This window comes from Muntiacus reevesi, chromosome 3 (genome assembly GCF_963930625.1).
Source record: "Muntiacus reevesi chromosome 3, mMunRee1.1, whole genome shotgun sequence".
Classification (NCBI taxonomy): domain Eukaryota; kingdom Metazoa; phylum Chordata; class Mammalia; order Artiodactyla; family Cervidae; genus Muntiacus; species Muntiacus reevesi.
The window spans coordinates 171,405,347-171,421,261 of record NC_089251.1 but is presented as its reverse complement, the minus strand read 5'-3'; the positions used below and the strand labels follow the sequence as shown (position 1 = coordinate 171,421,261).

The following is a 15,915-nucleotide window of genomic DNA, read 5'->3' as shown; positions in this document are numbered from 1 at the left end:
CAGTCTTGGCAGTAAGAAAGGAATGTGTAATGACGGTGACCCGTGAGAAGACAGGGCACATTGCCTCTCGCCCTCTCTCAGTTCTAAGTAGCAAGACGGCCGCGGACATTGTGCTTGGATTGAAGAGAAGAGAAAAATTATTTTTTTTTCCAAATCACACGTCCTACTCTCTGGGCCCTGAAATTGGAACCAGGGTTCCAATAAAACAAAAGGAGATTTTTGAATTTACCCCATTCAAGAGGCCCCGGTGGTTGAGAATCTGGCTGCATTGCAGGAGACCTGGATTGGACGCCTGGGTCAGGAAGATCCCCTGGGGAAGGGAATGGCTACCCACTCTAGTATTCTGGCCTGGAGAATTCTATGGACAGAGGAGTCTATACTTTAAGAATCTACATTTGGGCTTCCTCGATGGCTAAGCGGTTAAAGAATCCACCTGCAATACAGGAGACGCAGATTTAATCCCTGGGTCGGGAAGATCCCCTGGAGCAGGAAATGGCAACCCACTCCAGTATTCTTGCCTGGATAATCCCATGGACAGAGGAGCCTGGCAGGCTTACAAAGAGGCAGATACAATTGAGCAAGAGGCCCAGTGCTCTTCCAGAAAGTCAAGATTCTGGGGCACATCCCATCATGCCAGCCCACCTGCACCCCATTTTACCCTCCACCTAGCACCTCTTCCAGCTCACCGGAGGTCACCAAGTCCTTCGCTGTTTCTGTGTCAATAAATAACTGGTTAAGATAGTGCTGTGATGAGATCAACAGCAGTGTGGTCAGAGAAGCAATAAGGTGCGTCCTGAGGGCTGCTCACTGTTTTCGGTACAATGAACGGAACAGTTTCCCCTATGCATTTCCATATTTAGCAGTGAATTACCTAATGCCGCCAGGGTATAATCACAGTCATCCTCATGGCAAAGCTGCCCATAAAGAGATCACTCTTTGTTCGGGTTCTTTACTTTAAAATATCCAGCCTCATTGTACTGCAGTTTTCAAGTAGAATAGCTTGACCTCGAGGGTCATCATCAAACTGTGTGACTCAGTAGTGGGAGGAAGAGTAATGTCTTCCAGCTTTTTCCTCTTTCTATTAATACTGTCCAGGTAACCCCTGTCTTGGGGGCTTGGTTGAATCTTTATTTTGTTCCCAGGCTAGAGTTCCAATCAAATTAGCATAAATCTTACTAGGCTTCAGTGTCTAAGGCCTTGTTTTTCCCTCCATCGAGTGAACGCTATTTGAACACCTACTGTATACAGACCAATTGGTATGGAAATTACCTATATCACAGTTCCTGTCTCAGTACGAAACTGGAAAGTGTTCCAACTCATTAAATAAGTCATAAAGTTAATTACTGCCCTGCACATCATTAGGTCAAGCATACACTCGCTGGTCACGTGTATGTGGCAAAATGGACTGTATCTGTTTTAATGGACCATTCTTTGGTATCCTTATTTCCAAATGTCTGATGCTCTAGAATTAAAAGCCCACAGGGGAGGTATGGGAGCTTTTTTTCATGCAAACAGGAAATGTTTGGCTGACAAATCCATGGCCACCTTTTGATGTTTAGTGAAAACCTTTAAGCCATCTGTGTACGAAGTGATGTGTAGAGTTCCATGGAGTTGGTCGGAGCACCGAAAACAAATATCCAGACTGACTGTTGTTGTCAAAGGCTTGTTACTCTAATAAGCTGACTATGGTCCAGGCTCCCCTGTGAAGCAGTAAAACCCCTTCCAGGGTCACTCACCCACATTCGTAAGGAAGCTTTGCTACACGGACGCTGCACCTTGTTGTATATTGTCAGCACGTCAACCCTTTCCTCTAAAAGCCGTGCTTTCAGAGCTGCTGTTTGTCTCTTCGTTGCTGATTGATCTTCATTTTATAGTGATTGCTGACTCTGTAGCTTTTAAACTCTCTGCTTTCCAGCCTCTCCATTGTATACTTTTTTTTTTAATATACTTAAAAGTAGCATGGTGCTGGGAGAACAGGAAAAATTCATTTATAGTGTTTCCACATGATTGACTTTGTGAAGAAGTGTGTTCCTAAGGGGCGAGCTAGCTATGTAAAGTCATGCAAATAAAGAGGGGTGAAATGACCGACCCTGGGGCGCACTGGCAAGGGAAGCAGGATGCACATAGGAAGAGGACCTATGAGCAAGATGGGAAAGCATGAGCCAGTGTTGAAAGTAAAATCCCACATGGTTGAGAGCTGGAACGCTTGGCTGATGGAAGAGCAGGCCTGGGGTGTGGACTGATGAAATGTGAAGGAAGTGGGTTCATCCTGTGAATGTGCTCAGTGGCTCAGTCATGTCAAACCCTTTGCTACGCTATGGACTGTAGCCTGCCAGGCTCCTCTGTCCATGGATTGTTCAGGCACAGAAACTGGAGTGGGTTGCCATTTTCCTCCTGCAGGGGATCTTACCAACCCAGGGATCAAACCTGCATCTCCTGTATCTCCTCTGTAGCAGGTGGATTCCTTACTTGCTGAGCCCATCCTGTGAATGGACTAATGTTAATTCAGATACAGTACATGACAGTCCTGCTGCGTGGCAGTCACCTAGTCAGTGAAAGTTGTCTTTTTAGTAGGCTCCTAACTCATACCTAATAAAAACTGTATGTAGTCCTAAAGTCAACAGCAAACTTTTTCTACTGTCTGAAGATACTGTGGGTACATGCTCAGTCATGTCTGACTCTTTGCAACCCCATGGACTATAGCTTGCCAGGCTCCTTGTCCATGGGTTCTCTAGGCAAGAATACCGGAGGGGGGTTGCCATTCTCTTCTCCAGGGTATCTTCCCGACCCAGGGATCGAACCCAGGTCTCCTGTGTCTCCTTCACTGGGAGGTGGATTCTTTACCCCTCAGCCGCCTGGTTAAGAACTAAAACCTTTAAAGCAGTGGTACAGGGTTTGGGCGCCAAGCGGTAGACAGCTGGTACTGGTTTGAAGGTTTGAATGCAGCTAGTCACTCACTCTCTGGGGAGCAATTGAACACTTTTTTTTTTAGTAATTTATTTGGCTGCACCAGGTCTTAGTTGCAGCATTGAAACTCATAGTGGGATCTAGTTCCCTGACCAGGAGTGGAACCTGGGCCCTCTGCATAGGGAGTGGAGTCTTAGCCACTGGACCCCAGGGAAATCCCAATTGAACTTTTCTAAGCATCCAGCAAAATGGGATTAATAATGGGGCTCACCTCCTGGGGTTGCTATGGAGATTAAATGAGATAATGCATATAAAGTAGTGAGCTCAGTACCTAGCCCCAAACCAGATAATAATAGTAATAGTAATGATAATAATAGCAGCAGTAGTAAATAGCAGTGAGGAGGAGTTAAACCTCAGATGATCTAATAATGGACATTTATCTTACCGGTCTTTTATTTTCTTTCCCATACATAGAGCCCCTTGGGCTTTATTTAATTTTTCTTAATTACCATGTTTCAAATTACAGCAGCAGTGCCAAGATTGTAATTGAGATGAATCAGGTTCTTATTTTCAGTACTTAAAGCTTTGCCAGGACACACATCCCTCTGTCACCTCATCAGCCTTTTCTTCATTTTTCCTCCTGAAGGATTACAGTCACGTCTAATTGCATCTGTCAGCTTTCTTACTTGGAGAGTGAAAGGGGGGAGGAGTATTTTCTAAGGAAGGGGCTTCCAGGTGGCTCAGCCGTAAAGAACCCACCTGCCAATGCAGGAGACATAAGAGACTCGGGTTCGATCCCTGGGTCAGGAAGATCCCCTGGAGAAGGAAATAGCAACCCACTCCAGTATTCTTACCTGGGAAATTCAAAGGGCAGAGGAGTCTGGCGGGCTACGGTCCACAGGGTCACAAAGAGTCAGACATGACTTAGTGACTAAACAACAATGCTAAGTTAACCCAGTGAGAAGGAAAGCGTGACAAGAGTCAGAAAAAAAAAAAAATAGGATGACCAGAAGACTCATGAGAGTGGTTAATAAACTTTCTGGCCTGTCTTGTCAGCGCCCACCAGGCCCCTGGTGCCATGCCCTTCTGCAGGCAGCCTGGCACACTCTCTGTTTGCCCATTTGAAAGATTTTGAACATATTTTATATTTACGCACATTCAGTAAGCGCACAGATTATCCCAGAAATGCTTTTGCTCCTTTTTTTGGTATCTAGAAATGATGATTAAAGAGTACAGAGGGAAAAAAAAGATTGGTAGGTTTCAAATAGGTATGGAAAGATATCTCAACACACAGCAGATATCTCAACGTATCTCTTCATGGGTGTCTGTCCACCTCTCTTGTTTTAAGAGCTTTAGCATATAAGAACGTTGTCAATGGAACTTGGAAACCCTAGGCCCAATTTTTAGAATGAAGATTTAACAAAGCAATAGAACATTAAGGGTTTTTTGTTTGGGGTTTTTTTTTTTTTTTTTTGCTGTGTTTATTACAGAAGGAACTCTTCTAAGAAATTTTCTTTTTTGTTATAACTAAAGGGTAATAGAAGAGATTAATTTTAGTGTTAAATTTGTATCCTGCTTCTTAACTGTAACATGGTTAGATTTGCTTATAGTCATCAAATTCTTCATCCTGATAACAATATGAAGTAAATAAAGACAATTGATTGTTTTTAATGTTGTTTATTTGTTTTTGGCCGTGCTGGGTCTTCATGGCTGCACAGGCATTTCTCTAGCTGCTATGAGCAGGGGCCCGTCTGTATATTCGGGGTGCAGGCTTCTCAGAGCTGTGGCCTCTGCCGTTGCAGAGAACGGGCTCTAAAGCCCACGGGCGTCAGTGGTTGCCGCATGTGGACTCAGCATTGGCGGCTCCCAGGCTCTGGAGCACTGGCTCAATAGCTGTGGCACGCAGGCTTAGGTGTTCCGAGGCATGTGGATCGTCCCAGATCAGGGATGGAACCCCCGTCTCCTGCATTGGCAGGCAGATTCTTTACCACCAAGCCACCAAGGAAGCCCTGACCATCTTTATAATGGTTGTCAGAAGTGTGCCAAAGGTGGGCCGCTATGTGCTTTAAGGACTTTGATATGTAAAGGGGAATCCTGTTTCTTGATATCTTGCTTCTCTCATTAGACTGCTGTAGACTGCCGGTTCTTAAGTATTTTCTGCTTACAGTTTTAGAGGAAAACCAAACAAATATTCCCCAGTACTGTATTTGCTCTTACTACTCAGGACTACTGTTTTTAACAGAGCTCCTGTGCCCCACCCCACCCCCAAGTTTCTGTTTCTGGGACAAACTGCCTGACCCTCCCCCTTTCCAGGTCCAGCTGTCCTCCCCTCTGCTCTCCAGGGGTCACCTCCTACTCCCCCCAGCCTCTTTCAGGAGGAAGAAGTGAAACAATGGAGAGGACTGAGCTGTCTCAGGTGTCATTTGTCACAGCTTAGCATGAAGGCCATTCCCGACATTTTTTACTGATGTCTTAGGTATTGAAACTATTGTGGAAGGGAAATGAGGCTGAAAGTTCCCTGTTTTTTTTTTTTTAATTCTTTACTCAAATATCTCAGAGCATTAATACTGACTTCCACATATGGCCAATTAAGATCAGCCTCTATACCATCAATTAGGAAAACTAATGAAAACTGATATCAGCAACAGAACCTCCTTTAAACTGGAAATTCATTTGGGTTTCAGTCCTGCACTTGCGTGTGCGTTTCTTCTTTCTCTTTTTTCCTCCCCTTTCACACTTTCTTCCCTCTTTCTCTTCCTACCTCATTTCTTTCCTCTTCTTTTTCTCTTCTCTTTTCCCTGGTCCTCCTCCTTTGTCTTCCCCTCCCCCATTCTCTGCAACAAAGTTGGCAGAAAGATTTGTCCTGTTGATGATATTTTGTATTTTCAGTACAGTTCTCCAGGGGGAGGGGAGTTCTATAGATTCAGGAACAACATCGTTCCCACAGTTGGAGCTTTTGTTTCCAGTCTAGTGGGGTGGCCAGAGACACACCCCCCCCTGCCCCCGTTCCCGTTTCTTTAGCTATATCTTCCTCCCTCGTGGATAGCAATGGAGGAAGAAAAGAGATTAACGTGAAGATTAGACTTCTGATGCTTTATCTGTAGGCTGCAGCAGGAACTTTTACTGTAAACCCCATTTAGTGGTTTATTTGGAAGAAAGATAAAAGGTTTCTTTCATTTGAAAATGTATTCTTCTATACTCTCACAGCCCTTTGTAAATTCTTCTTCTTAAATAACACTTAAGTTGTTAGAGTGAGATTTCTTTCTTTCTCTGTTACTCCCATGTGAGCCGCTGGAGGGACAGGGGTCCCCTCTCACTCATTTCTGAATGCCCTCTCAACACAGTTACTACCACTAGGTCTGTGCCTCTCCCAATATCTTCATTAACTAGGTACATTATAATAAAGTTATTGAGTGGACTGCAATGCAGTTGTTATAAAGAACGAAAAGGAACTATGTTTACATAAAAGAGTTACGTATGTTTACATATTCTGAATGGAGGAACAAAGCTGTGAATCAAGCATAGCATTTTTTCCAGATATAATTTTTCCAGATATAATTATGCCCCGGAACATCACCCAGAAGCATGCACACCACATCTTTAATCAGAGTTATCTCTGGAGAGAGACGGGGAGGCCCTTGAGAAGGAAGAGGGAACTTCTTATTTCCTATGCTCTGACTTGTTAGAATTTTGTTTTCTACAGCATAAAATAAAACTGACCAGGGTTCACTTGGTTAGAGAGAGAGGGCCGCCTGCCCAGACGTCCTGGGAGTGGTGTTTATCGTCCTGTCCTCTTGCCTTTCATCTCGTCGCCTCACCTGGGCTCTCATGGTCACCTGCTATCTTCGTCTTTGCCAGCCACGCCCTCCTGTCATTCTAGATTTCCTCCCTCTGTCTTCTTTCCCTGCACCTCCCATCAGCCTGTTCATGGATGGATGAAGGGACAGATGATAGATGGCATGGACAGATGGATGGATGTATGTGTGGCAGTGGCAGTTTTATAGCTAATGTTCCATTTTCTGATGCTGGAGTGAGCTTTGGTCTCATGGCATCCTTCCTAGTTGCCTACAGAGCATGGAAGGTTCTCCATGATCAAGCCTGTCCTGACTCTAGCGCTTCTCACTTTGCAGCCCCACCTCCAGGGTCTGTGCCTGTGCGCTGTTCATGCCTTGTTCGCTCAGCCCATCTGTGCTTCTTTTATTGATTTTTTTTTTTTGGGGGGGGGGGGAATCATCTCATGCCACATAAAGGATCTTAGTTCCCTGACCAGGCATCCAACCCCGTGCCCCCTGCAGTGGAAGCGCAGAGTTTTCACCACTAGAATACCAGGGAAGTCCCTCAGCTCCTTTGCGTGTCCTTGCTGCACCCTGCATTTTGTTACCATGTGCCCGTTTACTCTTCTCTGCCTTCCTGGGTGTTGTGTCTCCCCTTCCTTTCTCTCCATTCTCTGTCATCCTTAAAGACTCAGCTTCACCATCACCTCCTCTAGAAGACTTCTCCCTGCCCCACTTCCTCTCCTGCCTCCTGTCTCCCTATTGCTGAATATTTATCAGTCATGCTGCCTGAACACCGTATTGTACTTACTTGTTTACATTTGTCTTTCAACTATGCAGGGAGCTCCTTGGAGGGAGGGATCATGTTTTATTCATTTTATTTATTCCTAGCTTGTAAAACAGAATTTGACATGCATTCTTATGACCTCAAAGTGGGGGGTAGTGTTTGTATGAATAAATGTGAATGTGCTTTTAAACTGTAAATTGACATACAAATGTAAGTTATTGTCATATGAACATCATTCCCAAAGTAATACATGAAACTTGCAGGCAGCTTTTCTATAAACAAATGATTACTTTCTAGAAAAGGTGGAGGTGTTGGAAAAACTGAAAAAGATGCTTCCCCAAAAATAAAGACCAGTAATCTTACACGGGGATTATATCAAAGGGCTTGGAATTTGGAAAAGCTAACACAAAAACTAGACCAAAAAGAGTAAGCCAAAGAGATGAAATTTTGAAACCCGAGCAAAAGAATTTATGAACAGAACCTTTTCTTCATTTTGTTTGTACGATATGACTATCTTCAAGAGAGAGAAATAGTAGAAAAATTAGATGCTGATCTAAATAAATTTTTGTCTTCTTATGGTTTAGCTTTATTTTCACGTTAAACAGTTTGTAATTTTTAAACATTTCAAGCATTATTTTAGAGGGAAAGGGGGGCCTAGGTGCAGGGACATTAACTTAATTCTTTCAAGGCATCTTAAATAAAGTGAGCTTCCGAGGACATTGAGTTTGAATTCTGTCCCAGTTCTGGAAACATCTTCTCTCCAGCATCTCTACTGGACTGTTGTCTAGACCAGACCTTCTCAAACTGTCTGAGAGAGAGAGAGAGTGTATGTGTGTGTGTGTGTGTGTGTGTTCCTATCGGCCACATACTGACATTTTTTTAAAACACCACACACAAAAAAAAAATTACTAGAAAAACAAAATAGAAGATATCAGATATGCAAAATACAAGCCTGAATTTTATTAGATTCAAAAAACATCCTTCTGTCAAAATGCTATAGAAGTCTGTACAGGCTTAGCCTCAACTTCTGCACTGACCTTGTAGATCAGCAGTAGATTGCAAATTGCTTGCTATCCGTTACCACACTTCAAACAGCACTGAGTTCAAGTTTACTTGGATATTTTCTATAACAGACATCACAGAAATGAAAAAGTTATCAAGAAGAGGGCACATGTGTACAAATCTTACAATGGTGGAACTGCTGATTAGAGAAGAAATACTTTAGGCAAAATTCATAGTACTATAGTAAAACCTTTTTCACATGGTGCAAAGCTATTTTTTTGTGTGTATCTCTTCCTACCCTCCTCAGCATTGAGTGACTTCTTTGATCCTCTTGGAGAATAACTATTTTCAGTGCAAAAGTTTTAAATTGATCATTGTTAACTGTAGGGTAACCATAGGTGCTGACATCAAGCCAATAAAATTAATAAGCAGCGTGACAGGCTCTAATAAATTTCATTGGTGTCTCTACCCTGTCATTTGAGCACAGAATGAACTATTATTATCACCGAGCTTCAAACCTCTCATTTTGGCTTCAGATGCTTACAGCTGCTAATGCAGTGCATGCTACAGTAGTTTCCAGTAACTGGTTTGGGGTTAAAGTATCATATTTAAAAGACTTAGTTATGATCAGTGGGGGAACATGTTGTGGCCCTATGGCTTTGATCTGTTTTCTGGAGTGGCCTGCGAAACTTTGGACTCCTAACAATCTATTTCTCAATGAGTTCAGAAAGCAAGCAGCTTTTAAAATATAGTTCCTCCACCAGGGACTCTGGGGTATTGAAACTCTTTGATCTGGAGATGGGCCATCCCCTGTTGGAAGTGGGCCACGGTTCTTTGTCTCTCACCCCAGATGAAATTCTTCAACTCCCTCCACTTGGTCCTTCCTTGACATGAAGAATTTAGTATTAGGTTTCTGAACAATGGGCCAGCTTCACGCTTGAAGTGAGAAAAAGGATTCTTCTTTTCTCCTTAAACCTCATTGCAGCCGTTCAGGTGAATTTGGCATCCCCGCATCAGCTTTGTCGCAGCCTTAATGCTGCTGTTGGGTGTAGATCATGCCTGCCAATATCTTCCATTCTACTTTTTTATTTTCATACTCATCTGCAACCTTCTGTTTTACCTTCTTAATTTTGCATATGGTTTGTCTTTTTATTTATTTTTTTAAGGCTCATTTACTTTTTTAATTTTTTGGCCACTCTGTGCAGTGTGTAGGATCCTAGTTCCCTGACCAGGGATGGAACCTTCACCGCCCCTACATTGGTGACAGAGCGTCTTAACCACTGGACCACCTGATGTGTCCTTTTAAAATGTTAATCAAAGTATTAAAGAAGCTATCAAATATAAGCATTCAGCGCAGTTAACTATTAGCAGCCCATCTCTTTGGACCACATGTAATTTTATGAAACTGTCAACAAACACACGTATTTGTCTTTTTGAAGACACCTCACTTTGATTCATCCTTGCTTAAAATACCCTCTTCCTTCAACTCTAGCCTTCTTTACAACTTTTTATTTGGGCATTACCTCTAGAGCCTTATACAGGTACTTGAAGCTCCCTATAATCGTTCCAGTCATAAAAGTAAGGAGGCTGGGTCTTGCTCTTGTGGGTTTTTAATGGCAATTACACATTTAAACCTTGTGAGTCTAATTTCTTATTGAGAGGACCGCTTTCTGAAGAAGAAAAGATGTCACCATCAAGCTTGTTAAAACATAAAAAGGCTTATGAACGTCACTTCCTGCATGACCATGATGGTTAAGAACCAGAATGGTTAGTTATTTGACGCAGTCTGTGAGCCCTGCTAGGGAGACAGTTCCTGATGAAGCCCGGCCTGGTTTTCATTTGAGGAGCATGAAGGGCACAAGAGGGAGGCTGTGGCTTATTAGAAGACAAAAGCAACAATTATCTGCCGCTTCTCACATTTCAGCTTCTCCTTTCACTGGTTGCGCCTAAATATTGTTGTGTTTGTGACTGGTCACTGGAATGCAGTCCAGGGCTGGGATTTGCAGGGTCTGGCTGACTTTCCCCCCCTGCCGAGACTTCCCCAGGAGCTGCAGAGCTCCGGGTGACGTCTGGTGGAGAACCATCCTGCATTGTTCAGCCCAGGGCGGGAGACTATTTATTTTTGATTTTACGTTATTTCAGCTGTTTTCACTTTTTTCTTTATTGTTTTCTTGCCTCCTACAGAGTTCTCTTTTCAAGTCTGGCTGGGGCAAGGGGGACACTCAGGGACTCGGTACACAGCATGGAGAACAGTTTTTCCCCTCTCTCAGCAGTTCAAATAGCTTCTAAGCCACGTCCATTTAACCCACTGTGGGCCTGAGCCCACGCCACATCAGCTCAGTTGGGAGTTGCTGCCGTGTTAAAATGGATAAAATCATTTCAGTGCAGTTCATAGCTCCTTAACATGGTCTATTAGATCGTATGAGTGAGTTATATGTTTATTTTAAAAAACATATAATGTTTAGAAAGCATTTTTTAAACTAGCATTTGAGGATACATTTAGTTCCATAGTTTCACAACAGCTTTCTGACTTAAAAAGGTGATGTTTAAAACAATTTCTTTGCATTTCACAATTTTATTCCTGGCTTCCCGCTGTGTGAATTTTGCAGTATCTTTTTTATCATATATTAATAAATCAGTTGAGGGGACAGCAGGCAATATTGTTATGCCGGAAGTCTGACTTTATTGGTAACCATGGTCATTATGTTATCTATCTAGGGAAGTGCTAATACATTTTAGGTGTAGATATGTTAATATAGGGCTTCCCTGGTGGCTCAGACGATAAAGACTCTGCCTGCAATGCAGGAGACCTGGTTCTATCCCTAGGTCAGGACGATCCCCTGGAGGAGGGCATGGCAACCCACTCCAGTCTTCTTGCCTGGAGAATTCCATGGACAGAGGAGCCTGGCCGGCTACAGTCTATGGGGGTCACAAAGAGACGCTATTGAGCGTGTGTGCATGCGCGTGCACATATATCTATATACACACACACACACACACACATTTTAATGTATGTACACCCTTTCTCCTTGTTCAAACTCCCTGCTCTATAAATGGGGAAATATTATCATTATTAATAAAAGAGATTCTGTATTCTCACGGTAGAGTTAATGAGCACATTAGCATAATAATTACTTGAAACGGATATGAAAGGTTCACCACACATAACTAAAGATGTCTTGGAAAAGAACAGGAGTGTTTATGACATCTTTCTTGTTGGTTTCACAGGATTACCTTGACTGTATCAGGGACCAGACAAAACTTCCTCTGGGGACAGACGAAAGATCAGCCCTTTTTGGAAACATACAGGATATCTACCACTTTAACAGGTAAGTTAATACTCAGAAGATTGTTCTCACATAAGAACATTATGAGTTTTTCTCAAATGAAGGTGACCTCAGAAAACTTACCAGAAATCCCTGATTCTACTTCATCAATTTCTGTGAGCTATCATGCCGTGAAGTTTTCTACTTGGAAACATCCTTGTTTGTATATGAGTCTCAGATTAATTCAGAATCCCATCCCATTCTATCCTCCTGGCTCAGAGAAGAGACCTATTCGCCATGACAGAACGGAGGCATTTTCGTTCCACAATACAGGGTGAACAGGGCATCCAGAAATATATGCTGCCTCAGTCCCCCAGCATCTCCACTCCCACTGGATTTTCTAAAAATTTTTCTCTGCCTGAGGAGTGGGCAAGAGAGTAAACAGACAATAAATACTTTAATCATAACAGATATTAATGCAAGTTAATAATTAAAATTTATAGTACTTAATTTAATTCAGACATCTATTGAGTACCTACTGTGTAGCAGGCACAGAGCTTAGAAAAGTACCATAGGAAACAAGACAGACAGGGAGTTGAAGGGGATGGAGTGAACAAATCAGTTATTATGTTGTAGTACCTCTTGGAAGACCAGGTAGTAGGCAGGTAATGAGCACAGACTCTGGTTTCCAACATACCTGGGTTTGCATGCCAACTGGGTCCTGTCTATATTCTTTGGGGAATTTTAGATAGGATACAGGTGGTCCCCGACTTATGATGTTTCAACTCGTGAGTTTTTTGTATTTTTGGGTTTTTTTTTTACTTTACAATGGTGCAAAACCAAGATCTGTTCAGTAGAAACCGTATTTCAAATTTTGAATTTTGATTTTCCCCCACCCATCCAGTGCCCCCAGGCAGTGAGCTACAGCTGTCAGTCAGGCATGCAATCGTGATGGTAAACAACCAGTACACTTACACCATTCTGTTTCCACTTTTAGTACAGTATTCAATACATTGCATGAGACAGTCAGCATTTTATTACAAAGAGGCTCTGTGTTGGATAGTTTTGCCCAACTGGAGGCTAATGTAAGTGTTCTGAACACATTTAAGGTAAGTGAGGTGAGGCTTTTGTGTTCAGTAGATCAAGTGTATTTTAAAGCATCTTTAAAATTTTTTATTTACTTTATTTTTGGATTGGCTGCATCTTCATTTCTGCCTGCAGGCTTTCTCTAGTTGCAGTGATCAGGGGCTCCTCTCTAGTTGCAGGGGCTTCTCGTGATGCTGAGCACAGGTTCTAGAGCGTGGGGTTAGTTGTTATGGCACACAGACTTAGTTTCCCCATGGCATGTGAAATCTCCCAGACCAGAAATCAAAGCTGTGTCCCTTAAATTGGCAGGCAGATTCTTAACCACTGGACCACCAGGGAAGTCATTAATGCATTTCTGAGTTCTGACATTTCCAACTTACAGTGGGTTTATTGGGACATAATGCCCTCCCTCATTTCCAGTCTTGCTCACATCTTCCTATCTCTATAAGGTGTATTGCTTGCCTGTGTGCTAAGTCGCTTCAGTCATGTCCGAGTCTGTGCGACCACATGGACTGTAGCTCCCAGGCTCCTCTGTCCATGGGAATTCTCCAGGCAAGAATACTGTGAGTGAGTTGCCATGCCCTCCTCCAGGGGATCTTCCCAATCCAGGGATCAAACCTGTATCTCTTGTGTCCCCTGCATTGGCAGGCAGATTCTTTGCCACTGGTACCACCTGGGAAGCCCAGAGTTACAGTAAAACCTCCTTAGAGAGTTCTACAATGCCCGATCATGGGGTCACTCAACCAGAGTGTAAATTATAATACTGAAGTTAGTATATGTGAGCTCCTTGAGGGTAGGATCCACATCTCCTTGGGCTTTCCTAACATCCATGTGGATCCCTAACACCTAACCCAAGCCTGGCCTCTGGGAGACACGTTTGAATTATCAACCTGTCCCTTAATTTTGAAAGCCTGGGACATGAAAAAAGCCAGTGCTGCAACATCTCTTTCACTGGACTCAGTAGACGTTGAAAACCAATTTGTATGTTCCAAGACAGCGATTCTGAACCTGGACTACACATTGGAATTCCCTGGGAAGGATTGTGCTTTGTTTTGTTTTTGATATGATGACTCCTGCCCCTGAAAGTTCTAATTAATGGGTCTGTGGTGGGACCAGGGCATCAAGATTTTTTAAAAGGTCCTCAGATGCTGGGAAAGATAGAAGACAAAAGGGGAAGGGGGCGGCAGAGGATGAGATAGTTAGATAGCATCACTGACTCAATGAACATGAATTTGAACAAACTTTGGGAGATGGTGGAGGACAGAGGAGCCAGGCACGCTACTGGAGTCCATGGGGTCACAAAGAGTTGGACATGACTTAGCGACTGAACAACAACAATAGATCTGCAGCCATGGTTGAGAAATACTGTCTAGATAAAATAAATGCAATAATAAGAAAATAGAGGAATGGCATTAGAAAAGGGAATTAGGGAATTTAGAATCTGCATGTGCATTAGTAACGTGCTGATGTTGGAGCCGGCTTCATTTAGCAACTCTGAGGGTAATAGTCCAAGGAGCCGTGAATGGCTTCTCCACCCAGAGCTCCCTGATGGTACAGTAACCCGGGAAGAGGAATCAGGCCTCGTGTTGGGAGGCCCTGGCCTCAGCTTTCTGGTGGTTTGGCTGTGCATTGACTATAATGACTGTTTATCTAGTACTTGTCCATGCCAGAGGCCATAGAGCTTTATGTGCATTATCGCTTTATGTAAGTCTGGGCTTCTCTGACTCCAAGCCCAGGCATCTAGCCACATTCTCTCCTGCCAGAACAGAGCCCTGCTTTTCAGGTCTTGATTTGTGGCATTGTGGCATAGTCCAGGCAGGAAGGGTTTTCTACTCCCTGGAGTTTAAAGCTTCCTGTGTCTCCTAATTTAAAGGAAAACAAGACGGAAGTAGCCCCCAATGTCAGCAAGAAGGGACAGCTGACAAAGTTGGAAGACAGGTCTTTATATGCCTGAATTGTTCTCTGTGCTTTTCTCTTTGTTATTTGCTGAACAAGGAAATCAGACGTGACTAAAGTAAACCTGAGTCAGGGTGATGATGACATGTGAGTCATCAGAGGTGACACAGTTCTAGCTGATGGTGCTCATGCCTGTCCCTTTGGTAGATCACAGTTGTAAATCTTCTGCACATGATTGTCTCCTTTCATCCTCTAGACAGCTCTGAGGTAGATAAGATGCAAAATGTATACACTTTGTTTGGACAGAGGAAACAGTGTAGAAAGTCCTTTGCTCAAGGACTTAGAGCTAGAAAACCAACCCAGCCTATTTTGATTTTTTTATTTTGTTTATTTTTAACTTTTAATTTTATACTGGAGTGTTAGTTTCAGGGGTACAACAAAGTGACTCAGTTTTATATATATATATATACATATATATATTTATATACACACACATATGAATCTATTCTTTTTCAAATTCTTTTCCCAGTTAAGACTATTACAGTATATTGAGCAGAGTTCCTAATATTATACAGTAGATCCGTGTTGGTTATCCATTTTAAATATAGCAATATGTACATGTCAGTCCCAAACTGCCTAAATGCCCCTACCCCTCACCCTTACACTCTAGTAAACATCAGTTTGTTCTCTTAAGTCTGAGTCTGTTTTCTGTTTTGTAAATCAGTTCATTTGTTTCGTCTGTTTTAGATTCTATGGATAAGTGATATCTTGTGTCATTTTCCTTGCTCTAGCTGACTTCACTCAGTATGATAATCTCTAGGTTCATCCATGTTGCTGCCAATGGCCTTATTTTATTCTTTTTAACGGCTGAGTAATATTCCATGGTATATATGTACCACATCTTCTTTATCCATTCTCCTATTGATGGAAGCCTATTTTAAACACCTGGTTTTGTTGAATCTCAACTAGTATTCTTCTTATTTTTTTTATTATTTCCAAGAATATTTTTCTGTTTAACTTTTACAGGTAATTATCTGTACTATATTGTCCCTATTTGCTTTTATTTCCTTTCTCTTAACTCGGGACTAAATTTAGAGCTTAAATGTCTTTACTATTATATTTCATTAAATAACAGTATCGATGTGAGTTTTTATGTTAATGCCTCTTATAAACCCTCTGTTCTATACCCTACATCAGT

General features: G+C 42.5%; 1 protein-coding gene across 1 annotated transcript in view; it reads left to right on the top strand.

Annotated features, from left to right (window-relative positions):
- The window catches only part of PLEKHG1 (pleckstrin homology and RhoGEF domain containing G1), a 246,633-nt gene that overhangs the window by 157,808 nt on the left and 72,910 nt on the right, over positions 1-15,915 (top strand). The window contains exon 4 of the mRNA XM_065931122.1: positions 11,698-11,798. Within this exon, the coding sequence (XP_065787194.1) occupies positions 11,698-11,798 (101 nt within the window). The remainder of the gene's footprint in view (positions 1-11,697; positions 11,799-15,915) is intronic.